The following is a 26,685-nucleotide window of genomic DNA, read 5'->3' as shown; positions in this document are numbered from 1 at the left end:
TTTGGTTATGTCAGAAAACTGAGTACCTGATAGAACTAACTCTTGCCACTTAAATTTACACATAAAAACAGTTTATAGGTGGCTGTGAGTCAGACCAAGCTTCTATTTTAAAGCACAAAGCCTCTGTTGCCTTGGCAAGATATAAGGCCCTTTTTGTGGTTGAAATAAATGTGATTCTTTCCCTGTATTTCCCATTCCCCTCCCCCTGCCACACAGATTTTGGAAACTCATCAGGTAAACCTTTTAAATGCAATTGGAAAGCCAATTTTTGGGACCTACCAGGGTGACCAAGGAGGAGGAAGCAGTGTTGATAATATGACTCCTGTTATTTAGAACACTGAAAATTATCTTCTGCATGCTTTTCTGTGCTGGAATTTGGCATGTTGATTTTTACCTTGATAGGCAGGAAGAAAATTGTATTTCCAGAAACTTAGCAAGAACTATCTATTGACTTTCACTGTATCAGTGATATATATTCTCAAATGAAACTAGTGTCCAGAATTCAAGAAGTGCCCTCCTAGAAAAATTATTAAAGTTGCTAGATTTTCATCTTTCGCTACACTTTCATCCGTGTGGGGATATGTGGTTTCAAATCCTTAAAAAAACTTTGGGGACTTACATCAATAACAGTGATCAAGAGCGGATATTGCTGAATGTATTTAACAATACTTGGGGATTTAATAGAATTGCTGTCTTAAAAAAGAGGAAAGTTGACTTTAGAAATTTTGTGTTTGGGCTTTAGGGAGGGAGGGTATGAGAGGACCTCTCAGCTAAAATGGATCTTTTAATTTGGCATTTGCAGTCTAGAATGATCGTTCGGTTTTTGGCTCTGTTAGGCGTCTTCCTCTCTGTGCTAAAACATTTTCAGGGCTATCTAAGTAATATTTAGTGGGAGTTCTTTGTAGATACTTGGCTGTTTCTCTAACGAGAGAAATATTTTGTAGTAGTTCTGGAAAAGTGATTTTATCTGCATAGTCTTCAAAAACTTGGGGCTCATTTGCAGAGAGAGTTTGGAACAACCAAACAGCTTAGAGACCTTCAGGGCAGACCTGTCTGTGTATAAAGAGAAGGAGAGCTCTATAGACCATCTAAATTGATCTTATTAGCTCTTGCCATGGGAGTAAAAATGATCAAGTTTGTCACTTCAGGGCAGTTATTGCTTGATTCAGTGGAACAAGGAAGCATCACTTAGTTTGCTATGAAAACTCAAATACAGAGAAGCAGGGGGCATGGTTACATTCACAAAAACACTTTGAGAGTCTTGTTTTAAGCTTTTTGGTCTTCAAGAAGCCAACAAAATGCTTGGGATTCCTGAAAAAACCCAAACCAACCCAATAAATAGTGCCTGCTTTCCTGTCATAGCTTCTTTCTTTTGAGGATACAAATTAAGTTTGCAAGCACAAAAGTCTACTATAGTTATCTCAATGCAGTTTATGACTGAAATATGTGTAAGGTGACTTTCTTTCTTTCCTCTTTTCATTAAATAAGCTGACAGAGGAAAATTATTGGACTGGTGAAAACATTTGTTTGACATCCAGTGAATATATGTGAAAAGGCAGAGATGTATGATTGTTTTGCTATCATTTGCTTTATAGACACTAGCTCATCAAATTATGCCCTGTAATCACTGCTTCTGAAACAGAGCTACCTTTTGGATGGGATCGTGTAACAACACAAAGTTTTATGCCCTACATACTTGCATGAAGTGTTGTCATGGGGATTCTGTCCTCCTAATATAAAGAAAGTAGAAAAACAAACCACATTTCTAGGAGTGACGTTTTGTTCTGCAAGTCTGTGTGACAGTTCTGCTGGCTACAAGGTAGAAATAGACTTTTTTACTTTTTTTTTTAGGCAATCTTGATTAAAAGTTCTGCAGGTGATGTTGAACTGTGAATAGTAAAACTTGCCGGGAGTTTCAGTGGAAAAATGCTCAGATGTAAAAAAAAAATCAAGATGCATATTTTAAGTTTCATTATAGTTATTCTTAAAACATGGAAACAGTCTCATGAAATTTCTCATGGAAAAGTTTACATTTTTATATTTTTAAAAGATAGCTGAAGTAATTTCATGTTACCTTGACCATTACTTCTATTTTACATGCTAAGTAATTGGATAGCTAGTATGTGTTTCGGAAACTACTGTGAATGTATATGAGGTCACTGGTACTTTTACTTGCTTCTTGCATTTTTCTTCCATGACAGTTTACAAAAGATGAGACTGATCTGAAATACAGTGAGTACTGGTGTGTAAAGCAGGGAAAGAGTAGTCTCCAGAGGGCAAGCTGCAGGCTTTCTAAAAGAGTACTGATTCTGTTATCCTCCCAAATCTTGAATACTTCAAGGATTTTGTCATTGTGAGACTAATCTATTTCTAATATTGTCACAGAAAAAGAAAAGAAGCCTATAAATAAATAATGTTAGTTTATTTGGATTTTTGTTCCTATTTTGTTCCCAGCTTTCACTAGAATGGTTATACTGGTAAGAAATCCAAATTTCTTATGCTTCACAAAAAGAGTGAAAGCTGTGAGTAGCTAAAGTTCTGGAGGGATGACATTTTAATTAGCTGCTGTTAATGAGTAAGTTAAGCAAGTTACTACATACTGCCACTTCAGCTTAGTATTGAAATTACTTTTTCCCCCCAGTTTATACAATGAACAACTTTTTAAAATCTGTAATAAATGGTGATAATGGTCATGTTTTCATCTTTTTTTCTTCTTTTTTGGTCACTTCTGAAGTCAGAAGTTTTGAGACCCTGAGCATTTCTTAGCCATAAGTTAATTTTTCTCCAATTTGAGTCTGTTTTACCCTGACAGCAGTTAGTGATTGATCTCTCCGGGTCCTTATCTCAACCCACAAGGCTTTTATTATATTTTGACTCACTGTCCAGCTGAGGAGGGGAGTGATGGAGTGGCTTTGGTGAGCACCTGGCATCCAGCCAGGGTCAAACCACCACAAAAGAACATCAGTGCTTAATCCAGTCAAAGTCCTTTGTCATAATTTCTCTCACTATTGTAGGGGTGTTGGTTTACTATTTAAGCAAGTACAGGAAAAATAAAATATATGCAGGAACACTTTCTCTAAGTTAAATCATATGAGATGCAGAGATGAATTAATAGCAAGAAAATAGATAAACTAAGTGGGTTGTCTTTTTTCCTCTCTGAAAAATATAAGGTGTGGTGACGTTTTTCTTATGCTTTTCTAGTTTTAAATATACCTGGAAAATGTAATGGTGGAGTTTCTGCTAATGCATCTGAAACAAAACCTAAAACTAAAATGAGTGTGATTTACATCCTATTCCTCTGTTACCTGTGGTTATGGAGGGCTGTGTATGCTTACTCTTTTAACATAGTTGCTAAAGATCTTTCTCCTCAGAAAATGAATTTATTGAGGGGCTCTTGATCATACAGCCATAAGTAGAATTCGGAGTTATTGTGTGCTGCATAAATACATCATAAATCTGCAAAATGGAATTTAACTATTTTTTTTTTAATTTTCTCAGTGAGAAAGAAATTTGTAGGGACTTTCTTTATATACATCTGAAATTTCGAGCTGTGTCCATGTGAGACTTTAGGCTGGTATTGACACTTTTTTTCTGTCTAGAATGTTAAAAAGTATTATTTTGGTTCAAAACCCAAATTTTTAACTTGAATGTCTATCCATTATTAATATTAGTTAATTTCTGTCATTTATATAAGATTTGGGAAGAAAACAAAAAAACACTGCAATTTTAAAATTTTGGCTTTCAAAATACATTTTTTATTTGCTTCTCTTAACCCAGATATCAACAATTCATTTTTAAAAAGTCAGAAAATATTTTTAGCTGAATCCAGACATCAGTTCTCAATAAGCTAACGTTTTCAGAAAAGTTCCCAATGGACATATTGGGTTCCAACGGAATTATGCATAAATGTGGCCTTGGGATAAATGTTTAGTTCTGTTCTGTAAGTGATGAGTTGTCCTTTTGAATAGAAAATATGTTAAACTAATTAGTTGAAAATCTGTTCAGATCATGGCTGAAGGTGACTCCTGAAGTCTCCACTTCTGCCTCTGCATGATTCGAAAGCATATATTGACTGGAAATTTCAGTTGACTTTAGTACAGGAAATTTGCTCAAATTTGTGTCAGGAATTTGAAAAAAAGTTGGCATTAATTAGACTTGTATTATTCAGAAAGATGTGAATCAATGGCAAGGGAGGAAAAGGGCTATGGAGAGCTGGGCTGTGCTCAGAGCTGGTCAAGCATTAACTTTAGCTCTCCTTACCACAGGAATATCAGTCAATTGTAAGACTATAAGATAAAGAATGCATTTTCAACCATTTTAAAAACCATGCATTTAAAAATGAGTGATAAAAGGCAATACTAACGATTGCAGGATTAGAATTTTTTATAGGAACAAGGAAAGGCAGTGGCTGGGAAGTGCAGTGATAGTGAATATATGGAGCAGTATATGTAGTATTGAAAGCTTTCACATGAGTAATGTGTCTGATTTGCCAAAAAAAAAAAAAAAAAAACCAAGAAAAAAGAGCATTGAGATTCAGAGTGCTACTTTGGGTGTGATAGAACAAAATGCATTTTGTTCTAAGTAAAGCAGAAGGACTTAGGCAGGCCAGTCTCAGTCTCATTGCTTGTCTCAGTTGTTCATATGGGTTTATATTGCCTGCCTTGATGATAATTGTTATATCTCTGAATTTTTAGGGGTACCTATTTTTTATATTATCCCTGGTAATTACTTGCATACTCAGCTTATAATGTATAACTCTGAACAGTCCTGAAAAAGCAATAATGCATTTCTGTACTACCTGAGATTCTTGCCCCCAGTGAGCAAATGCTGCCTCCTTATTGGCATTTTTCTCAGATTTACAGAAGGAATGAGTTTGTCCTTGTCACTGAGTCACCATGTGGGGAATCAGATGGCTTAGTTCTGCTTCTTGGGTCTGCTTCAAACTTTAACTGTGAATATTTACTATCTCCATATGTAAGAATGTTATTATATATATGTATGTATATTTATATATTTGTTGTTGCTGGTTTTTTTGCAGGTGTTTGTGGATTTTTTTTGTTTCAGATTTTTTTTGTAGGGGTCCTACAGTTTAAATCCAAATTTACTGGGAGTTGTGACAGATACACATCACAGAATAATGCTTCATGTACAAGAGTGATTACATTGTTGTACACTGTTGACTCACACTCATTTTTTACAGGTTATTCCTTCTTCTTCATGTGGCAGTCACAAAGCCAGCTTCTGGAGCTAGTTTAGGTTGGATTAATGAAAAAAAAAAAAGATTTCATATTAAGATTTTTTTTTCCATGGAACATCCTATTTTTTTTTTCTGAGATAGTATATGGTAAATAGCACATGGTTATAATATGTCTTATAATGAAGAAAAATAGAGAAGCGAGGATAACTCTTATGTTAATTACAGCTGTTACAAACCTATCATTTTGTATTTTGGGGTCTTCTGAAACACTAGCTGTGTAACTGTAATTTTGCATTCATTTTGTGGGTCTGTTTGGCTCCTGTACCTAGCCCTGTTATGGACACTTTGGTTTGAGCTTTTTCAAGGTATCATCTTGACCATACACATTAATTAGATAAGACTTTCTGGTATTAGAGATTATTAGAATGCCTTTTATGAGGCATTTGGTATGAATTAATTTATTTAGGTACAGAAACAAACACCTTACCATTATTAGATTTTTTTTTCCAGGTCGTGTTCCATAGTAGATACTTTTTATACTGGCAGGTCCTTCAGTTACTAACTGAAACTGTGAAGGCTCTTTAATGGTTGAATTCTGTTTCTCACATGCTTGCTCATTCCGTGTTTGGCTCTGATTAATGGTCTACAGCCAGTCTAATGTTAAATGAAAAAAAAACATTCTAGTGGCTGTGGCATTTGGTGATAAGTAGTTAGACTAAATAGAAGATGTACTGTGCATCCCTTGGCTACAGAATTATGATTAGATTCAGCTCAGCCTGCAGAATACTACTGAGGATATTGCTTCTCTGCTGCAGTGATAGAGCAGCCCATATCAAAACAGCATGTGTTGCTGCTTATCTTGCATTGTACACTGCGGCATTCTAAACACACTGGACAAACCAAATAGCATGCTCTGGCTTTTTCTTTTATTTTTGCTAGCTTTTATTAAGGTGGAAATGAGGGGTTTGAATAAGTCTTTCCACCCAGCAAGCCATTGTAGTACTTGCAGCAAGTTTTAAAAGCCGTACCTTTTAAGAAAAAATCTATTGCTGATTTTCGTGAAATGTTTATTCTAGCCTTTGGACAGTTGACTTTTCAGGGTTCATATGCAGACATTCTTCTGCTAAAGCAAAACAATCCCACTGCTTTACCTCATGATATATTTTAAAGCAGTTACTTCCCTCATACGCCTGCACACTGTATTTTTATTCTGCAATGTCAAATGGAAATTTAGAGGCTGCATTTTTAATGTTTCAAATGAATGAAAAAGGGGAGGGGCAATTTAGTCTAGTACTCCATAAAGCAGAGGCTGGAAGATTTAGAAATTAATTATTGATTAATTAATTGAAAATTACTAACTGAAAAAATTCATACCACAGTTTCTTGTTTCTGTATCAATCATTTCATATTGGTTATTTGAAAGATACAGAGTTGGATTTTTCTAATTATTACCTGTATAATGCCCTTTCCTGTCACCCTGATTCTTAAGACTTCCTAAAGCCTTCTGAGTTTACATTCCTTTGGAGAACTTTCCCACACAATTTCTGTAAACAACATATTGTTTACATTCTTTTATGGGGGTGGAGAACACTTGATGTACTGGTGGTTTGTCCAATGTCTTTGGAGAGGTGGCCCATTCACTCTCCAATCCAATGTCACCCTTGGGAAGGTATAAAAGACAGAGTCAGATAATAAACGTTCCTTTATTACCTTGCAAGCAGCAGGTGGTCCGCGTTGCGCTTTCACGTGTGCCACAGCGACACTTTCCTGCTAGGACACCACTGCCAACAGTAAAGGCCAGGCATTTTAAAGTGTCATCTAGGAAAATGCCTAGATACCTGCAAGAATTAATCTCAAGAGCACTGAACTAATTTTTTTCTTCTTGCAAATTAATTAACTCAGCAAACAATATTTTATTACAGATAAACAGGCAACATAAAAGACCTAATTCCTAAAGTTATGACAATAATAATTTTTCAATCCACTTTGTCAAGGCAACAGCTAGGCCATGTGATTTTCTCCATTCCTGAGCCAAAGGCTGCTTTACTCATGGGAACTGTAGAGTCCTGTGAGGCAACAAGCCACAGCTGAAGTTTCCAGAGCTTTGTGCTGTGACCTGGGGCTTTTGACACTCTGCCAGATGTTGCTGTTGCTTGCTCCACTTGGTACACTCGTTCATTCTTCTGCCCACTGCCACTACTGCTCCTCATTTTTGTGCTGCTCAGCCTGACCCACTGTCGTTTTGCATCATTTTCTCTTGTTTCCACTTCAAACAAATGCACATAAAATGCTAGCATGTCCTTGATGTATACAGAATATTGGTAATCAGTGTCTCCTGCTTCATGAAGTCTTAAAAAAAATATTGTCCCTATTTTCCTTGCAGTCTGACACAGAAGTTATGATCTTAAATTAATGTGAGTTGTCCTAGGCTTGTTAAGACTGTGGAAATCTGGAAATTATATTTAATATGGATACAAAGCTGCAACTTACTCCTTTTTTCCCCACGTGGATATTCTTTTTTATAAAAATGCTTCTCAAACATCTGTAAAGTACATGCATTTGAGAGGTTCCTATTTTTGCCTCTCATATCCTCTCCTGGAAATGCTCTTCCTTTACCTAATTCCTACCCACTCTGGGTTGAGGAATGGCAGAACACATGACTACAATAAGTAGGAATTTCATTTTGTGTTTGTAACAGGTTCCTTTCATTTTTATCTCATGTGAATGATATGCAAACAATACTCTAAAGATCCAGCTACAGTACAATTTGAATTAACTTTTCTAATTCTTTTTTTAAGGAGCATATTCTTCTCTGTTGGTTTTTTGTTTGGTTGATTGAAGATTTTTTTTTTATTTTTGTTCTTGTGGTTTGACTGTTAAGTGTTTAGTTCTGGATGTGAGCAGGCAGTCAAATGGCAAAATTTAAAGCTATATGGTTTTTCTCTTTTTTTCTGCCTTTTTTAATGCTATTCCTATTCCTATTCCTAAAGAGCTATTCCTAAAGGGAGAAACAATTTCATTCATATTTCTCCTGCCAACATCATATTACTGTAGCAGCAACCAGAGAGGCCAAAGCCTCGTACTTGCTCCTGATAACATCTCTATACCACTTACCAAGGACAACATGATCCTTGGAAAAGAAAACCTGTATGTACTACTGTCATCTGAACATAGATAATATAGTAGGGACTTAAATGCTTTCTAACAGAAAACTGAGTGAATTTTTGATTGTTTTCTGTAATAGTTTGACATTGAAACTGTAATAAATAAATTCTATTATATGTTTTTAAAGAAATAATTATTCTTGCTCAAAAATTTATTGCTCAGGATTACCTTGACAAGGTTTTTGCATAAGTAAGATTTGATTACTTCTGCAATGCTAAGAAAAAGCCTTTTCTATTGCCTCAGACCTTGACAGAATTATGTAATAAATAATTAGAAGTGTTGTAAATCTTACTGTAGTGCCTTTTTAAGTTGCTACAAGGTAGTGATAAAATATTTTTTAAAAGATACTTTTGATCCTATTTCCATTGATGTAAAATCCATTAAATTCCTTTCCCTATAATATAAATTGGGGTAATGAAATTGTAGAACTGAGTGAGATACTCTAAAAAGTTTAGGAAAAATAGAATAAACTTGAGATAAATAGACTCCAGTTTCTGGTGTGAGTTTTATGGACTCTGAGGGAACCTATAGTCACTTCTCCTCCTATTTCTCTTAGCATTCATAGAAATTTAAGGTTGCAATTCACCTTAATAGATGACCAGAGTTGTATCAATCATCTTTCTGAGGCATGTTGTCATTTCTTACATGCCTATACATGTTCTCTGGATTGTCTATTCCACTGTTTTACTACTCATGCAGTTACAAAAAATATTCTTTACTTTCAGTCTGAAAAGCTATTTTATATACATATAAATATACACCTACACATTTTTTTTGCAAGCTGGGTAGTTCCATTTGATTGAAGGGAATTATTTTAATATAAGAAATGAAGTTTTAATTTTCTGTCTCCATAACAAATTGTCAAAGATCATTCATGCATTTATTAAATTAAAATTTTTATCCATTTTATTGGAAATTAGCATAAATGTGTGAAACCACAAAAAGCATTTTCTCAAAACAAACAATTCCTTTTGTAACATGAAAGGAGAAGGTCATTTCTGCACTCTGCCCTCCTGGCTATGAAGAAAAGGAAAAATAAGGAATGCAATTATTTTTGTTGGTACTCAAATGGAAATTCACTTCCATAAAAAAATGTGCTGGCAGTTTGAGTTGCTAACCTGTTTTACTTATCTAAATAATACAAAGTTGATCTCCACAGTGAAAGATGGGTGACTTGTATTCAACTGTGCACTAAGAAAATTTCAGAATTTATGTAAAAGATACCACAGATTGCTTTAAACAAGCATTTTGCCCTCTGACTTGGCCAGTTGCCATATCAGGGATCAAAAAGGTTTTTTTAATGTGAATTTGTATGTCAAAATGATGTATGATCTCTGACTCAAATGTTTTTATTCTGTTGCTGGTCTTTTTTTCCCATTTTACTTCTCACACTCTTTCTTTGAGGCTGATGTGTGACTGCATTCATTTAGAATTAGTGTTTCTCTGTCTACCTCTGCTAAGAAATACAGTCACTCTTTCCTCATGGGATTTCAGTTCTGTATTGAAAGATTACCCTAGGACAAGATTAAACATCTGTTCTCACTGTGAAAAGTTCCATGAGAGAGGATGAGCTTGGAGTTTATGAGTGATGAGCGCAGCCAAACTGTGGTAGATTCTCAGTGGAATATTTAGAGGTAATTCCTAATATACATTTTAAAGAATGGGAGAATTAACTCATCCAAAATAATAAAAAGCACTACAAGTAAGAAGACTTAATTATTTGTAGGTTTACATATTAAAATAAAATCCCTGTATGTACTAAAGCCTTTTGCATATGGAGAATTCATATTCCCTACTACTGGTTTAGTGTTAAAGTGCTTGAATGCTTGAATTAAAGGCTGTGCTTAAATACTTATGTGAATTATCGTCTTGACTTTCTATGGCTGTGTAGTCATGCCTGAGTAAACGAATAGCAGTGAGCATAAACAGTAAATAATTCAGATTTGTACACAGTTCTTCCCCACATACACTGAATGGCTTATGTTCTTTATCCACTTGGTTTCCCGTGTTAAGATGTCAAGCAGTTGCTTAACTTCTTCAATTTACATGGCAAAGCCAATCTTGCCAATCTTTTTTAACATGCCTGCTGAATTATAAATAATATTCATCTGAATTATAAAAACAAAACCTCAAAAGAAAACCCAAAAGACCCTGAAATGAGAACCTTCTACCACTTGATTTGTTGTTTATAGTTTTAAGCAAGGTCCCCTATCTATTGCTTATGGTAGGTACTGCAGCACTCCTGTTGCATTTTCAAACTGATTTACAGATGATCTATTTTGCCAAAAATATCCCTGTTCTCTTTATAATTATAGTACCTGGCAACTATACCAATGTGGCTGATCCAGAGCCATTATTCTGCACTGAGATTTTTCTACTGAGTATATCGAATGTTTTTTTTTATTTTCTTGTTTCACCTTAACTGTCTTCACTTTGAACCATCTGTTGAAAAAGAGGGCTTATTCCCCTCCTGCTGTATCTGCATTATATATAAGCAGAAGATGCCTAACTGAGGTGTTCTTGAGCTATCAGTTATCACAAGTTGTCAAGCATAGAACTGAAAATTTTTAGGGCTAGGTATAGAGTGTATGGTTTCCTAGGAAACTAACATCCCTGAGTAGGGCTAAAAAAGCCTTATTATAGAGTATCTAATACTAGGCCGAGCCAGTACTTTATCGTGATGCCTTCAATGTCTTACTTTATCTGTTTTTTTATGTGAATACCTATGGAGAAGCATTTTAAGATACTGTATTAGAACCCTTAAAATAGCACAGTACTAAGCAACGTAGAGATGTTGACTCCAAAACCATCATAGTGCCTTAAGAGGAAAACGTAGCATATTTTCATGCTTCCTTATGTTGATTACTGAGTTAAAAATCAGACTAATAATTCTGTAATCACAAAGGTAAGACAGCACTGTATGAATTACACATTGCTGTGAGGCTTTCCATGCAGTGGAGCATTTTGATGGGAGTTTTGGGGCCAGGTTGAATTTGTGTCGTTCTTGATTCTTGTGCTATTGGGTTTCTCCCTTCCTTGACAAATCAAAATCCTGAACTAAAACTTCTGATTGTCCTTAGTTTATGAGGTGATTTTTACTTTGCAATTGTAAACCAGCCTCAGAGACTTAGTGTCAAGTCTTAGTGCTGGGTTGGTTTTATCCATCACATTTACATGAGTCCCCTTTTAGATGTAAAGAGGCAAAAAAAAGTCACCATTGGGTTTTTTACTCTCAGTTCCTACAGTACTTTATAGCCTTGTTGCATTTTCTGTATTGCTGTTTCGTCTTTAGACAGAAAAGACAGTATATAAGGGCTTATCTGTCTATCAATATATTTAAAGTAGTCTTCTGTAGTCAGTAATTATACTTTAAATTATACTTAATCAAGGTCCTTTCACCAAAATTTTACTCTTCTTGAATTGTGAAATTTCTCCTTTTTATCCTGGCATATAGGTCCACTTCCAAACCACTGTGCAATGGCAGAAATTACTGTCAGGCATCTAGGAAGGTGCATCAGTGACAGGAGTTTTCTGTGTTTATGATAATTTTTTAATGCTGAGAAGGCTCATACATGGCACTTTTTTCTGCAAAGGGAATCCTTCAAGTCTAATGACTGCCCAAAAGTTGTACTGATTTTTTTTTTTTTTATGCTTGTCTTCTGAGCTCTCTTATTTCTCTCCTTTCAAGGTTATTCATAAGGAATGGTCTCTTTTTACCAAATGGTCTCTTTTAGAGAAATGAGCAAACTGCTTCCAGCTGGATCTGATAGATGGCTCCCCTGGCTAATGATCCCTAGTTAATCAGGAGGAACTGCAGGGTGAGAGAGCAAGCAAACAAAAAGCTGGGAGAAATAGTCATGACATTCAAAAAAGTGCATAAGCCTCTGTTTATGCTGAGTATTTTAATAAAGTGTTAGGAAAGAGTCACGCTTCACACCTTCTAGTGAACCTCATGGCTGGGCTCTACTGCATAAGTGCAAAAGCAGTTTGGGTAAATACTTATACACCATGATAGGGGAGGTGTTCTGCCCTTTCCCGAGCTGCTCTAGATAACAACCATGATATCTATACTTTTGGCTTATACATAGTGATACTGCTTCTTATTGATGGGGAAGAATGGAAAACTGTTTTAAAAATGCTTGTCTTCAATTTCACTGGCAAGGGACATTGTGAAGAAAACTCTTAGCATAAATATTCATCTCCTGAAGAGACAAATGGACTCATTTAAGAAAAGCAAAGCAAGAAGCAACCTCACTGCGTACAGGGTGAATTGCTGGAATATACAGGAAATTTTATGGTAAAAAAAAAAATGCAATAGTATGTTTTAATCATATAGGTAATTTATTTCAGAATGTTCACAATATTAGTAACTACCTGGATAAAACTCTTAGTAATAGCCAGTTAAAATATTTACTTCTGGTCTATGTAGAATATATGCTGGAAGAGAGGGGCTAAAATTTCTGTCTTAGACAGAAATGACATTAGCTTAGTGTTACTTTATTAGGAATCCTATTTGATACAATTGTGCCATTGAATTTGGAGTAGTATTTGATTTATTAGCTGGTTTTTTTATAATCATAGTTCCTCCCCATTAATAGTATATAATCATAAAGATTCACATAGAAGCTTAGTCTCAGATTTTGTGTTATGTTAGTGTGTTGCATGCATTTGGGGATGAAGTAAACAAAATGCAATTCGTGTTAATAATGAAATAGCATAAACAGAAAGGGTTTCATGATAGGAATTAATTTCCCCCTCTTATAAGTAACCTTGTTTTAATTAAGAATTTAAATGAAATTGTAAATATATGCACAAATTTTGGAATCAAAAAAATAAAATTTTGGCTGAAAGAAAGTCTAAAATTGAGTCACTACAGCATCTTTAATTGCATAGTCTGTTTTTAATGTCTTCTGTAGTGCAAAAGAGGGAACTAACAGAGCCTTACAGGCTTTAAGAATACCACTGGATGTTTCTCTCAGCTTCTGGTTGCTTTCCTCTTTATCCACTGCTGTAGTAGATCTTGATTAGCTGTGGATCACATGCCCTTGATCACTTACTGCATCCAGCTGATTATTTTCCCTACAAGAGCCCAGGTAAAAGGAGGTGTTTTCTTAAGAGGGTGCCTGGTGGTAGAAGGACAGGGGTTTTAATCTGATCAATGAAATGTAAGGGAAAGAAAATGTTCTTAAGAACCTGCGTAGGCTTGAAGGGTTTTAAAACCCTGAAGAGTACATCCTCTGCAAGAATGGGAAGAATGAAAGTAGTGGAGAAAAATTGAATGCTTTTATTTTCTGATTTTCTTTGAAGTGCTTTTATTTGTTCTCTACTCTCTTACTGGAAGAGGTAGAGGTATAGTAGCCTGAGTTAGGTAATAAGCAAGCCAAGTGATGGATGATGAGAACTAACTTGAGAATAAAAAGCTGGAATAAAAAGTCTGTGTTTTACTAGGGAAAAAACAGATAATTTCTTTGGGGAAGCACAAAAGTAATCAGTTTCTGAGACCAACTCCATGGCGCTGTGGCATTAGAAACACGGAATAGATCTGTCTTGCCCCTAGGAGTGCAAGGGTGCACAAGGAGCCTAGAGCAAAACATCTGCTTTCCTCATTGTTCCTTCTGGAAGGAGGAACCCCAAACTTCAATGCTGAAGTTGCATTCAGAAAACATGAGTGGGTGTTAGGGGTGCTGTAACATAAAGTAACTTAGTTACCAGGTCCCTTACAGGCATATTGCTGAAATTGATCCATTTGTTCATAATTTTGCTATGGAAAAGAAAGTTCTTAGCTTCATTTACAACTGAAATTTTTCTATATAGAATGGCTTTAACCTGATTGTGTGTCTGGATAGAGGAATGTTAGATTAATTGGGTGGCTTCAGAGGGGCTTTTGAATCTTGTTACTTATACCTACTTTCTAGTTTTGTATTGAAAATAACAGAAGTATTGCTAATGACCTTGCAGGAGATTTCTTTGAGTGTTCCAGGCACAGTGTACTAACTGAAGTTCAGTGTATCTTCTTTTTGTCTTTGTAGTACGATTTTTGCTGTCAGTTTGAGGTAAATAATTCTTTTGTTTTGTTGTAGGGAAAGGTGAACATGGGAAACCGTACCCTCTTACAGAGGAAGACCATGATGATTCTGCTTATAGGGAAAATGGCTTCAACATATTTGTTAGCAACAACATAGCACTGGAACGGTCCCTGCCAGACATCCGACACCCTAAGTATGTAAACTGTTTCCTGGACTATTTAATTTTAAGATTTAATCTTTGTGTATCTCTAGATAAGTTGTTTTCCAGGAAGGTAAAACATAAACAGTCAACAAAAAGCAATCATTTCATTTTATAGGAAGTGGAAAATTTACCACTGTTGTTAAATCATTTGCTCAGTCTTTTAAAGTGACTTCTCATCTGATTAAGAATATAAAAAGCCTCTTTTCATTAGAGAATGATTTTTATTAAATTTCTGTGTAGTGAATTGGCCTAAAAAGTATTCACATAGCTTCTCCTCTTCTCTAATTTGGTTAATAGGTGCATATCTTTGGGCTGGGGAGCGGAGTGACAACTTGTATATAGTTTTTGGCTGTGATTACGTAGTGTTTCTTCTGTTTTGTTACATAAAAAGTCAAAACAATGCAATAGCTGCCAAGTGCTGATACATCAGCTGATTTTTGCTATGTAGAATTGTGTAAAAACAGAATATACATGATGAACAGGTAGAATTTGGGGGCACTGGATGATGGTATTGTTCCCTAAAGCATTAATATTAACACAGAGAAATGGGATGAAGGTTATTCTGGAAAATAACCAGAGCCACTGAGCTAAGAATTGTCATACAGCAAACCTAACCTACTTTTCATGTTGTTTAATTTTTGGCTTCTTTATACAGAGTAGGATTTCCTATCTGTGACAGGAAAAGGGGCGCTATTGCTGCTGTAGATTCCAGGTTCTTGTCCTCTAATATTATTCTGAAGATGAACTCTGAAAAGGGAGATGATTTGATTTGTGTCCTTAGCTAGTATTTTCCTGATCTTTTAATTGGATGTTATGCACCTAGTATATGGGGGAAAGGTGAGACAAAACTAATTGTCTTCATGACTTGTTTGTGTTTTCCTGCAGATACAATTCTCTCTATTATACAAAGATTTATGTTAAGATATTGTCCCACATCTTAATTTATTTTGATATGAAATGTTGTCAGAGAACAGAGCTCAACTTCAGAGCTTGACAGAAGTTCTCTTGACAGAAGTGCAGAGAGAAGAGAAATATCATGGCAACTAACACATTTTTATGTCAAATGTGCAACTGTCTTTTTCACAAAATTAATAGCATATGAATAGTTTCATAGTAAGAGTTTAAAAAAAAGAAATCCACAGCAGATGAATTAACCTTTTATTAAAGATGTTTCTAATTTAATTTAAATTGTTAACTGCCTAATTTAATTGTTCCATTGTTTTGAGAAAAAAACACCTGTTTCTCTCTTTTGTTGTAAGCAATATATTAGGATTGTTTGCATAGGATTAAGTAAAAAGAACTATATTTTTATAACAAGCTGTATGTTTTATATACATTCTTTGTTTTATGCTTTGACAAATTAGCTGAAATTATATAATGAGTGCTTCCAAGAAGTTTGAGTTCAAATGTACAGCTGTATAGCATTGAAGCTGTGGTAGATTGCATTGTTGGTATATTAAATGTGTTCATCAAGCAACCTCCTCTGTTAGTAAGACTGCAGAGGATAATGGCTAGACACAAAAGGAAGCTGTTGGGTTTGTCATCCCTTTGTGCATTTATAAATTGTTCTTCTGGCAACTTCTTTCTCACCTGCTGCTGTCTTCACAGTCCCTGGCATTTCCATGCACGTCCCCAGAAGCGATGCATTGTCAGAAGTGGGGTATTAGGAGTGAGTCAGTGCCACACCAGACTTTCCCTGCCATCTTTTCCCCAGCACAGATATTTTTCTGACTTGCACCTAAGCGTCTCATTTGGGAAGCTTGTATCCCTAGGTGCCTGCATTGTTTCCATGTTACAATTCAGCCAGCTTCCTCTGGCTCTCAGTGAAATCTCCTCTGGTGGGTGTTTTAGTAGTGTCCTGACTGAACTGACTTGAGTCCTGGCCTTCCAACCTTCCTTATGTTAAACACACGTAGTGCAAGTAGACCATTAGTTAATTGACTGTATCACATACCATCTAAAGATAAAGAGAAAAAATGTTCTTGTGCTATAATTGCCTACTAAGTAGTGTGTCAATTAAGGTGACAAAGGTGGACTCAATACTTCTGGCAGCTATACCTTGAAGCAAATGTATTTCTTGAACTTCCAAGAGACACAGGAGTCTGACAATATTTTCTGACTCATTGTTAGAAACAAGCATGTCTCTAGGCTGCTGTGTACTAAGTATGGCCAGTCTCAAACTGCACCTCACTTTTGGAAATGTGTCCTCTCTTCAGAAGTGTGTGTGAAAGGTGAAGTAGTTCACATGTCATTGTGCCGGGCTTGGCTGGGGTGGAGTTAATTTTCTTTACAAATTTGTGTGTCATCCTTGCTAGAGTCTGGGGCTAAACGATGGCACTAATAGGGTTGCTTTCAGACAAACTATTGGAAAATTATGTAATTTCTGTCTGAGAACAGGGTGCTCTTCAGTAACATTATAGTAGATAAATCAGGTGTGGTATAGCAGACAGGTCTAATTTGGCCAGGCTTTTGAACATTATAAAGGGTCTGGCTTTGTGGAGCTTCTAACTGCTTTGAGGCCTTTAGCTGTCATCTTAGGCAAATTTATGGGAGATGCTAGTATTAGAAACCTTGAGTTTTGATCCTCACTCTCTTTTTAGTGTATGCCATTTGCACAGTGAAAATAGTTATCTTCTGCTGAAGATGTATTTCCTGAAAATACTGTCTATGATATGTTTTATAGAACCAAATAGGATGGTTTTATTGCCATTAGTAGAGAAAATCCACAAAATTAGCCTTCAAATGCTACAAAACTAAGTGATAAATCCTGTAATTTGAATAAAAACTTACTTAAATCAAAACAGCAGCTGAAGTAGTTTCTACATTCTTCTAAAATAACTTCAAAAATATTATATTCCAAAGTTAAAACAAAGAAACTTCCAAGTGTTTGGTTTTCTGGGAAGTACACAAAGACAGCAGAAAAATCTTGTTCTTTTTAATCCAAATAAACTTTTTTTTCTGAGTTTCTTTGGAATTTGGGCTCAGGATTTACAGATGACACTTTGTGCAGGGGGATGGGTAGAACTAAACAAATGCATAATGATTGAGCTCTGAGAAAATAAAGTTTTCAAATCTGTTTAATAATACTCTTTTGTTTTTCCTGTGATATTTAAAATACTTCAGCATGATGTTATGATGGAATTTTCTTTCCTTTTTAAGACAGCAAAATGTGTGTACTGTAAAAAAAATCTCTACTGGAATGAAACAGTTAACTTCTAAGACTGATTTGACCTTTCCTGTATCTTTATTATGTTTTTATTGCAACCTTCTAATATTTCCCATGCTTTTTTTTCTGTCTTTCATAGCTGTGCTCAAGGAATATTTTTTTCAATTTTTGAGTAGTCTTTGATGTCTTGTTTCTGTTTTACTCTTGTGTGAAAGTCTTGGCACAGTGGGTGCCAAGCTACATAAGCTAATTTTCTGTTCTCTGCCCACAATCACCCATGTCTTTAAGTTTAAACAAAGAAACAATCAAACTAAACAACTTTCTTTTTCCCCTAATTCTAAATAACAGTCTGAAAGAGGCTTATCACCTCAGTTTATTTGGTTTCAGGACTGATTTAGTGAAAATAAGAGTTCTGGTCAGCCAGAGTAAAAGGGAACATGGAGTTTTGGGTAGTATTGAGACAAAGCAATGGAATTAATATTTAGGAGTCAGAAATTCTGTACCAATATAAGAAATATTTCAAAAGCCACAAAATGAGGGTTTTCATTCACTTCTTTTTTCACCTGCTTTGTACCACTTTGTGTAGTCTTGAATACAACAAACCTGTTAATGCTAGGGAAAAAATTGGCAGTATTATTTTCTATTGTATAAAGAGAAATGCTACTTATTCTAATACTAATAATTCTAGTACCAGTTGAAATGAATTCTTATTTTCTCCACATTATCAAATATTCTGCTATTCATACCAGCTTTGTTCAAACAAACAAAACTGAATCTGACTTGCATTTTGAATGACGTACTAATAATGATTTTAATGAGATCTGGGGAAAGGATTTCAATCCTCTAGTCTGAACAGTGAATATAAATTTTTTGACCTATCCTGTTTCAAGCTCCTATGTCTTTTAATACTAGATAATCCATTTGTTAAGCTTTTCATTTTTGACTCAAGGAATTCAAGTTAGTCCCTGATACCAATACATTTGCAAGCTTCATAATTTAAAATAATTTGGTTTACATGTTTATATATCTTAATTTCAACAGCAGGTCTGCTTTTATCTAAAATGTGTAGATTCTTTGCTGATAACCATTTCCTGGAGTGCATCAAGCACAGCATTGCAAGCCAGGCAAGGGAGGGAATTGTCCTCCTCTGTGCTGGCACAGCCTCACTTTGAGCCCTGTGTACAGTTTTGGGCACCCCGATCTAAGAGTGATAAAAAAGCTGTTGGAGACCATCCAAAGGAGTACCATGAAGATGAAGGATGTACATGTGAAGCTGTATGAGGTGTGGCTGAGGTCACTTGGTCTCTTCAGCCTGGAGGAAAGAGAGGGGAGACCTCACTGCAGTCTGCCTCGTGGGAGAAAGAAGGGCAGGCACTGATCTCTCATCTGTGGTTATCAGTGACAGGACCCTAAGGAATGGCATGAAGCTGCATCAAGAGAGGTTTAGGTTGGATATTAGGTCAAAGGTGTTTTTTTTACTCAAAGGGTGATCAGGCACTGGATCAGTCTCCCCAGGAAAGTGGTCACAGCATCACTGGCAGAGTTCAAGAAATGTTTGGAAAATGCTCTAAGACAAATGGTGTCATTTTTGAGTTGTCCTGTGCAGGGCCTTGATTATATTTGTAAATCCCTTCCAGCTCAAGCTATTCTATGAGTTTATGTCTTGGGTAGTCTTAGATCAGATGTGCAAATTCTCCCTGGCTTTCCTGAGTAATCTGTCACAAGAAATCTCATCCTTTTAAGGTTTCCCTGGGCACAGATAGATTTATTTAGTAATGAACTTCTTAGCATTCTTGTTGTGCGTTAAAAATGTCCAACCTGATTCTTGTAATGTCTGGTTTTTAGCTTGTATGAGCTGGAGTCACTGTTTCCAGTCCTTTTCTGCTGGTCTTGCTGCTGATGTGTGGAGTTCTGGCCCGTCACTGTCACTCCCAACAATATTACATTTTAGAAGTCTGAACTATGCTCATTTTTTTTAGGCATTAAATTTTTCACAACTCTCAGAAGAAATGCATTTTCATAATCAAAGAAATAAGAGTAGTTAGCTAAGGGCTGGTTACATCTTCTGTGTCTTGAACAGTAATGAGGTTTTATTTGTTTCTAATAACAAAACCAAATTTCATTCCATGGGTTCTGCATAACTGAAACTCTTTTTTCAGTAGCAGAAGCTGAGATAGTACCTGAATGGTTCTCTCTCAAAACATTTGAATGCAGTGTGGTTGCTGTCAATTGTATTTTTAAAAGAGGCTAAAATTAATATGTAATGGGATTTCTCTGGACAGTATGTTTTTTGATTGGCTCTATTTTTGTGTTTCTTTAGAGTATTTTCAGAGTTAACAGAGTTGGAGTTGCTCTTAATCTCTATGTTTTAGTACACTTTGCAAAAATTCTAGTATTACTAAGCCCACGGGAAAGGGATATAGTTAGATACATAGGCAGGCAGTAGTACATATCTGAATTCCCTAAAAAGTAATTATTGCCTTGTATTTAGTTAATTTCTTTTTATAAATACAGTGCATTTGTCACAATCTAGCCTATGTATATTGTCTCTAAAACTAAAATTTAAAAGTTTGTCTTTAATCCAATGCTCCAAGAAAACTTCCAGTTAATTCCCTCTGCAGTCTAAAGACAGGCTTGGGTTGTCCTGCCTTGCAAAAAAAAAAAATAGATTAAACCATTTAAGTATGCTGAACTTGCAAATATTTACTAAGTCTTATGGAAGTAATTGGTTATTTCTACTGATGTTCCATCATATGATCAAAAATTCAACAGAGGAAACAAAGATTGTAGAAGGCTTTTTCTAGTTCTCACTCATTTTGGAGAATCAAAAATGTCTTCAGACACACATACACATTTCATTGCTTCATACTGCTGATTACTAGTATTAGCTTAATTTATCTGGCCACAGAGAAACCTGTTTAAACTCAAGGTGTGGTTTTAGTGTGTAGTGGAAAAGCTGTAGATGGTTATTGTGCTTTTCAAACTGTTTTGTGTAGTTGCTGAAAAATGTAGTGGAAGTGAAAAGCCATGTGGTCCAAAACACGGCAGGCAGTGTCCCCATTTCCAAGCCTGACCAGATTGTTCTCTGCAATTGCTTCGGGGCATCCCATTTGAAGTGCAGCTCCTCAAAACAGGATCAGGAATATTTCATACCCAAGAAAACCTATGGCTTTGTCTCTGTCATGCCTGCTGTCACTTTCTCTGCAGGATATGTATTGATAGGGACAAATAACGGAATAATTCCCAAGTGCTTTCTGGGTGCCTGTGTGTCTTTTTTTTTTTTTTTAGAGTAGCAACAGCAAAAATATGGCTGAAGATGGATAATTCCTCTTCTCTCCTTTTATTGAGAAATAGGATGCAGTATTAAATAGGCCAGTGGGGAGAGTCCAAGCCTGATGGGTCTGTTTCTGTTTACTGAAAATCATTTGATAAAAGAAATAATCTGTTTATACATGTGGAGAAAAGTAGTTCTTGTGTATTTAGATGCTTTGCATGTTACTTAGACTCCAGTAAATCCTCCCACACTGCTGAGAAAATAGCAAGCTGCAGTAAACATAACTGTGAAATCTAAACTTAATGGGGACAGGAATTCTGAAGAATATATACCCTCCAGCTTGTTCTGTACATCTGGGATAGCCAAGTCTATTAGCATTTGGCAGTGGTTAAAGCTTGAACTTTTAACTTTCAAATAATAAAATAGTAAAATTGGGAAGTACGTCCAGCTTTGCTAAGATTTGTGTGGAATGTGGGATATTCTGGGGTTTAGTATCTTTGAGGTTCATAGATGAAAGTGATGATCTATGTTGTTAATATAGTACTTTTATGAAGAGCCTCAGTATACCTTGCCTCAGTAAGGTTGTACATTCTCAGCAGTACATTCTCAATGGCAACACAATTAGCTATTGCACCTCATGTAATAAGGACAGAAGATGTGCAGCAGTGCTGGAATGGAAAAACAACTTCTATTTTGCCTGATTTGATTATGAGTAAGCTTCTTGAGCTCCAATTTTCTGAAGGCTGTGCTGGCAACAGGATGTGGTAGTAGGCATGAGTATTTCCTGATCTTCTTGGCTCATGTGGTCCATGAGGCCCAGCAGCTTTTTCAAAGCATTTGCTCCATTATTCACCAGTTGTGATTTCAGTATTACAAACACTGGTCAGATCTAGTACTATCTTGCCCATCATCTCTTCTATTGTGTACAGGTGCTGGTGTTGAGAGGTGTAAGCCTGACCACAAATTGCAGTGAAAAGGAGAGGTGAAGTGATGTAGGTAGATCACAGAAAGACTGTCTTTGAAAATTAAGATTTTATGCTCAAGCAAACTGAACATAGTAAGCCCATGGTCCTGAGGGGATGTGCCCATGAATGCTGAGGGAACTGGTGTCTGTTTGAGGCTCCTCTCTGAATGATCACAGCAATTGAGAGAAGTGCCTGAGGACTGATGCAAAACTGGGACAAGTGGCTGAGCTTTTCGAGGGTTTCTGAAAGTCTGTGGGGTGCCTTTGGAATATAAGGGCAATCATAATAAGATAACTAGGACTTCTGGAAGGGAGGTTTAAAGGGTAATTGAATGTCACAGGTTGTTTTTTTTCCTGAAATAGTGTGCTTTAAAATGCACTTTGAAGTGACAAAAACCTGCATTCTAATCCTGTTCCTTCTTCAGCCATGAAAATGACCTTAGACTCAAAATAGAGGCTTTTTATTGATGGTCTTTTTATTGAGGTCTGCCTTACTTGTGAGAGACAATCAGATAAGTATGCTAGGGTTGAATGAATGAATTTTAACTAGATTTTTTTTTTAAGAGGAGATCAGAGAAATAACGAAGTGTTTTGAGGGTGTTTGCTTGTGTATGTATTAAATAAATTGGTCTGATGTTATTTTTGAATTCAAAGGTCACAAAGTGCAAGCTTTAAGCTAAAATATAATTAGAGTACTAGGATGCCTTCTTATGTGCACTTGTTAATGAGGAATTTTGAGACAGAATGAAATGACTAAATGTATTATTTCCCAAGCCTTGATTTTATACATATGGGTGAGTAGATAAGTTTCTTAAAACTTATGATTTTTTTAAATTTACAACATCTTTCCATAAGTGATGATGATTTTATGAGTCACTGTAAAACAAAATGAGTTTCGTAAAACAAAACTTTGTAGACATAATGTGCTTTATGTCAGTATAGTTTACCTGACTCTTAGGCTCTTCCCTTGGTTAGAGGAACTTTGGTTTGAAGGACAAAGCAGGGCAAACTCAGACTTCGATTTCCTCAGAGACAGAGTGCTACTGAAGAAACTGTACATGACAGGCCAAAATGAGGCAATTTGACATAAAGTAACAAGCACCTAATTGAGCTGCATCATTTCTGATGAATTCCATGCTGAGGGAAGCCTACAATAGAGCACAGGACTTTGCCTCCTTAGTTCTCAAGACATGTTGATAGTGCATTTAATAGCAATTTCACAAACAATTTCTACTATACAATTAATTTTTCTTCTTTTTCATGAAAGTCCTACTAATGTTTTGGAGAAGGTTTATTTGTTCTAGTAAAGTGTTGTGACATTTATTGAAGCCCATACCCAGTAATGCCTGCTTGCTTCCCAGCTGTGAGTCACTGTGAAAATAAAGATTACTTTCCCTGCCATCAGCTCACACCCAAGCTAATTTTACAGCCTTGTCAAATATCAGGAGAAATTACTAGTTATCACTACTTAATCAGGCTCAGCTGACAAGACTAGATTGGAACAGAAACATGGTGTGACTGAAGCTTGTTGCTGTAAATTGAATACCTATGACATGCTAGGACAATTACTATGTAAATTTCACTGGGAAATGTTTTGTTCTGGTAGCTTATAGAGGTCTTGTCAGTACCTGGGGGCCCAGTGGGTGCTCTAGTTTCTTTTAATAAAGGCAAAGAAAAGGTCAGATGTGAAAAAGCAGCTTAGTTAAGAGAGTGAGAGCTGACAAAGCCAGTAAGGGGGAAAAAAGGTTGAAAATCTTCCTGTTTTGCTTTAACTTTCTCTGGAACTTCCTATAAGAGGAGAAAATTTGAAGTGGGCTGCTTTTATGAGCCAGAAAGTGTAGTAGTAGGCTTCTGACTTGTTTCCTAAATCCAGCAAAAGGATGTCTGTGAGACACTTAACTTCTCCTATGCTATTACCTATCAGGGCAATTTTCAAGGTTGTTGATGTGTTTGGAAGGCACAGAGCCTGGTAAGTGACCACAGCACTGCCAGAGGCATCCCTTAGTGTGCATAAAACATTGTGATATGTCTACAGGGTCAAGCAAATTGCTGCTTTTATGAATGTGCTTTTGCTGTCAAGTGGCTGGAATGGTGCCAGCATTGCTCTCCTTTCTCATCATTTTAGAAGCCTATATTCTTTCATTTTGTCTGCTACAGAGGCAGTATGTTTCTGCATGTTTCTTTTAACTGTGAAGCTGTAAAGAAGGGATGATTTGGAAGTTCTGCATCTTTTCTTAAGCTCATGTGATGAGGATGTTTTTTCCCCCAGATATAAAGTTATCAGGGAATCAAACAGAGCTCATCTTATTCCTTGAAGTAAAATAATGCTGTTATTTGTGACCAGTAGAGTCGGCTAACCTACAAAATGAAATCATAACAGCCTTAGGATTCTTAGTAGTGAATAAGAAAGAAGTGCAATTTTAGCTCCTTTTCACTACTGTTTTTATGAAGAGTCATCCTTTCAGGTTGTATTTTAAAGGTGTCTCCTGCAGATAGCTTCACGGTGTTTCTGGGACAGTTTTTTTTCTTCCTCAGGCAGGTCAATATTTCAGAAATAGAGGAATCTCTTGCTATTTTCTTAACCTTCTAAAAGTCTTCCAGCAACTTTGAAGCCAAGTCTAAAATTGCTTCGCTCAGAAACTTGCTTTTGATTCTTGTTTCAACCCCGCAGAAGAATTCTGTATCTCAAAGGAAAAATCAAGTCAATATTGAGTGTTTTAAAGTGAGTTAAAGAGTGTGTCTGTGTGAGGTTTCTATGAATAAGCCTTGAACTCCTGAACTGCAAAATAAAACTGTAGGAACAGCATGCAAAGCTGGTGAAAAGTTCTAATTTGTCAATTATGTGTATTTAATTTTTTTAACTATAGAAATTATTTTAAAACAAATTTTACCTTTTTTTTTAATTACAAAATTGAATCATACATATGGTTAGTGCTTAATTATGTTTCTAATGGAAGGGAGAGAGGAATGAGATTCTTCGGACAGATATTGATTTTCAAAGCACTAAGTACAACTTCACAGTTTGTAAAAATCTCATCCAGAAGTCTCTGAGGGACTAATTTAATGATGTAGGGATATTCTTTGCTAGAAAATACCAGATATTGAGTTCTGAAATGTTGTGGAAAGAGGAACTAAACTGATTGAGGATAGCAATATTTGAAAGCATAATTCAAGGTTGATAACTTTTGATTCATTATAATCTTGAAAGTGATATTGTATCTAACTCAGAATATTCATCATTTGATGACAGTTTTTGTTGGTTTTCATTTTTTTTACACAGGTGTTGGCATTTATAAAATATTTTTGGCTAAGTCTACATTGCTAGTATTATTTAATAATTCTGAGTATTTGTGAAGTGGCAATGCATAATGCCCCTTGCATGTCCTCTTTTAAACTCCTATTGCTCTGAATGGTAATGTCGTAACTTCAGTGATAAAATACATGAGTGAGCTGCTTAACTAGCAGGTTGACTGTTGCTTATCATGGTAATTTTCTTGCTAAGTATCTACCAAGACATTTCAGGCATAACACAGAAGTTATTCTGAGACTTAACACTTCAGTAAATAAGCTTGGAGAAATGTATTATTTATGCCAAGAAATTTTCAATTTTTCAACCTTGGATACTGAACCTAATATTTGGTGCTGTTCCATGATTAAGTGCTCATGTGCTGCATTAATATATGTTATGTTTAAAGGCAATAAAAGAGGCATCTTTGTACATTACTATGGCCAGTCTGTAGTATTCCATTAAGATTATGCAAAAAAGGCTTCTGAGTAGGAGCCCTTTGCTAGTTTCAGTCTTCAGGTTCTTCACCCCCTTGAATAGTATTCTTGCTGTGAGTCCTAGATAATACTGTTGCTTCTTCATCCCCTTATTCCCTCCCAACTTGTTGATTCAGGCATTTAGATACTGCCCTCTAGAAATAAATGACCTTGCTTTTAAAAGAACTTAAAATAATGTCTTTTTGTGCCAGCCATTTATTTCTTTGGAAAAGTACAACCCAAGGTGAGTAGTTACTTGACTGAACTCCTTCTAAAGAGTTTTGCATTTCTGTGTGTTTAGGAGGAGTGCATTATGTAAAAATACAAAAATTTTAACTATGCACTTCATTTAAATTAAAAAATAGTTCACCTAGAGACCAGTTTGCCTGTATGACAGGACCAGCATGCAGAAGCAAATTATTTTGGCTTAATAGTTAACTTGCTCTATGATGGTGTAGTTTTTTTCTCCTGTTTTGTGTGGTCAAATGTGCCATTGTGGAACTCGGCAATAAAATAGGTTCCCAGTCCTCAGTAAGGAAAGTATTGGTAAGGGATTCCCTAAGATGATCAGTAGTCCAGGCAGCATTGTACTAAGCACTGAAGGCCACTGCCTTTTACAGCTCTTAAGAGGAGAGCTGGCAAGTTACTTGCGCATGATGAGACTGTGCTGAAAGGACAAGAGAGATAACATGCCCATACGTTGCTAGATTCCAGTCTTGGCTGTGAAATGGGCAAGCTGTTTAAATTCACCAGCCTAGTCTGGCAGTCTGTAGAGCTAGGAGCAATCCCAAATTCATCCTCTGGAGAAGACTGGAGGCCTGGGTCTATTCAGTTAGGATGAGCCACAGGATGTGCAGATGTTTACTGCTACACTGTGCTGGGTGCTGATGGGGTACCTGGCACATGCTAGAGATAAAACCATAAGTGTG

At 36.0% G+C, this 26,685-nt stretch overlaps 1 protein-coding gene across 2 annotated transcripts in view; it reads left to right on the top strand.

The window, feature by feature from the left end:
- GALNTL6 (polypeptide N-acetylgalactosaminyltransferase like 6) overlaps positions 1 to 26,685 on the top strand; it is a 437,146-nt gene that overhangs the window by 167,628 nt on the left and 242,833 nt on the right. For both annotated transcript variants that reach the window (XM_021552775.4, XM_021552857.4), the window contains one exon: positions 14,443 to 14,581. In XM_021552775.4, coding sequence (XP_021408450.2) covers positions 14,443 to 14,581 — 139 coding nt within the window. The remainder of the gene's footprint in view (positions 1 to 14,442; positions 14,582 to 26,685) is intronic.

This window comes from Lonchura striata, chromosome 4, assembly GCF_050655825.1.
Source record: "Lonchura striata isolate lonStrDom1 chromosome 4, ASM5065582v1, whole genome shotgun sequence".
Lineage (NCBI taxonomy): Eukaryota > Metazoa > Chordata > Aves > Passeriformes > Estrildidae > Lonchura > Lonchura striata.
This window is presented reverse-complemented; position numbering and strand designations above follow the sequence as displayed.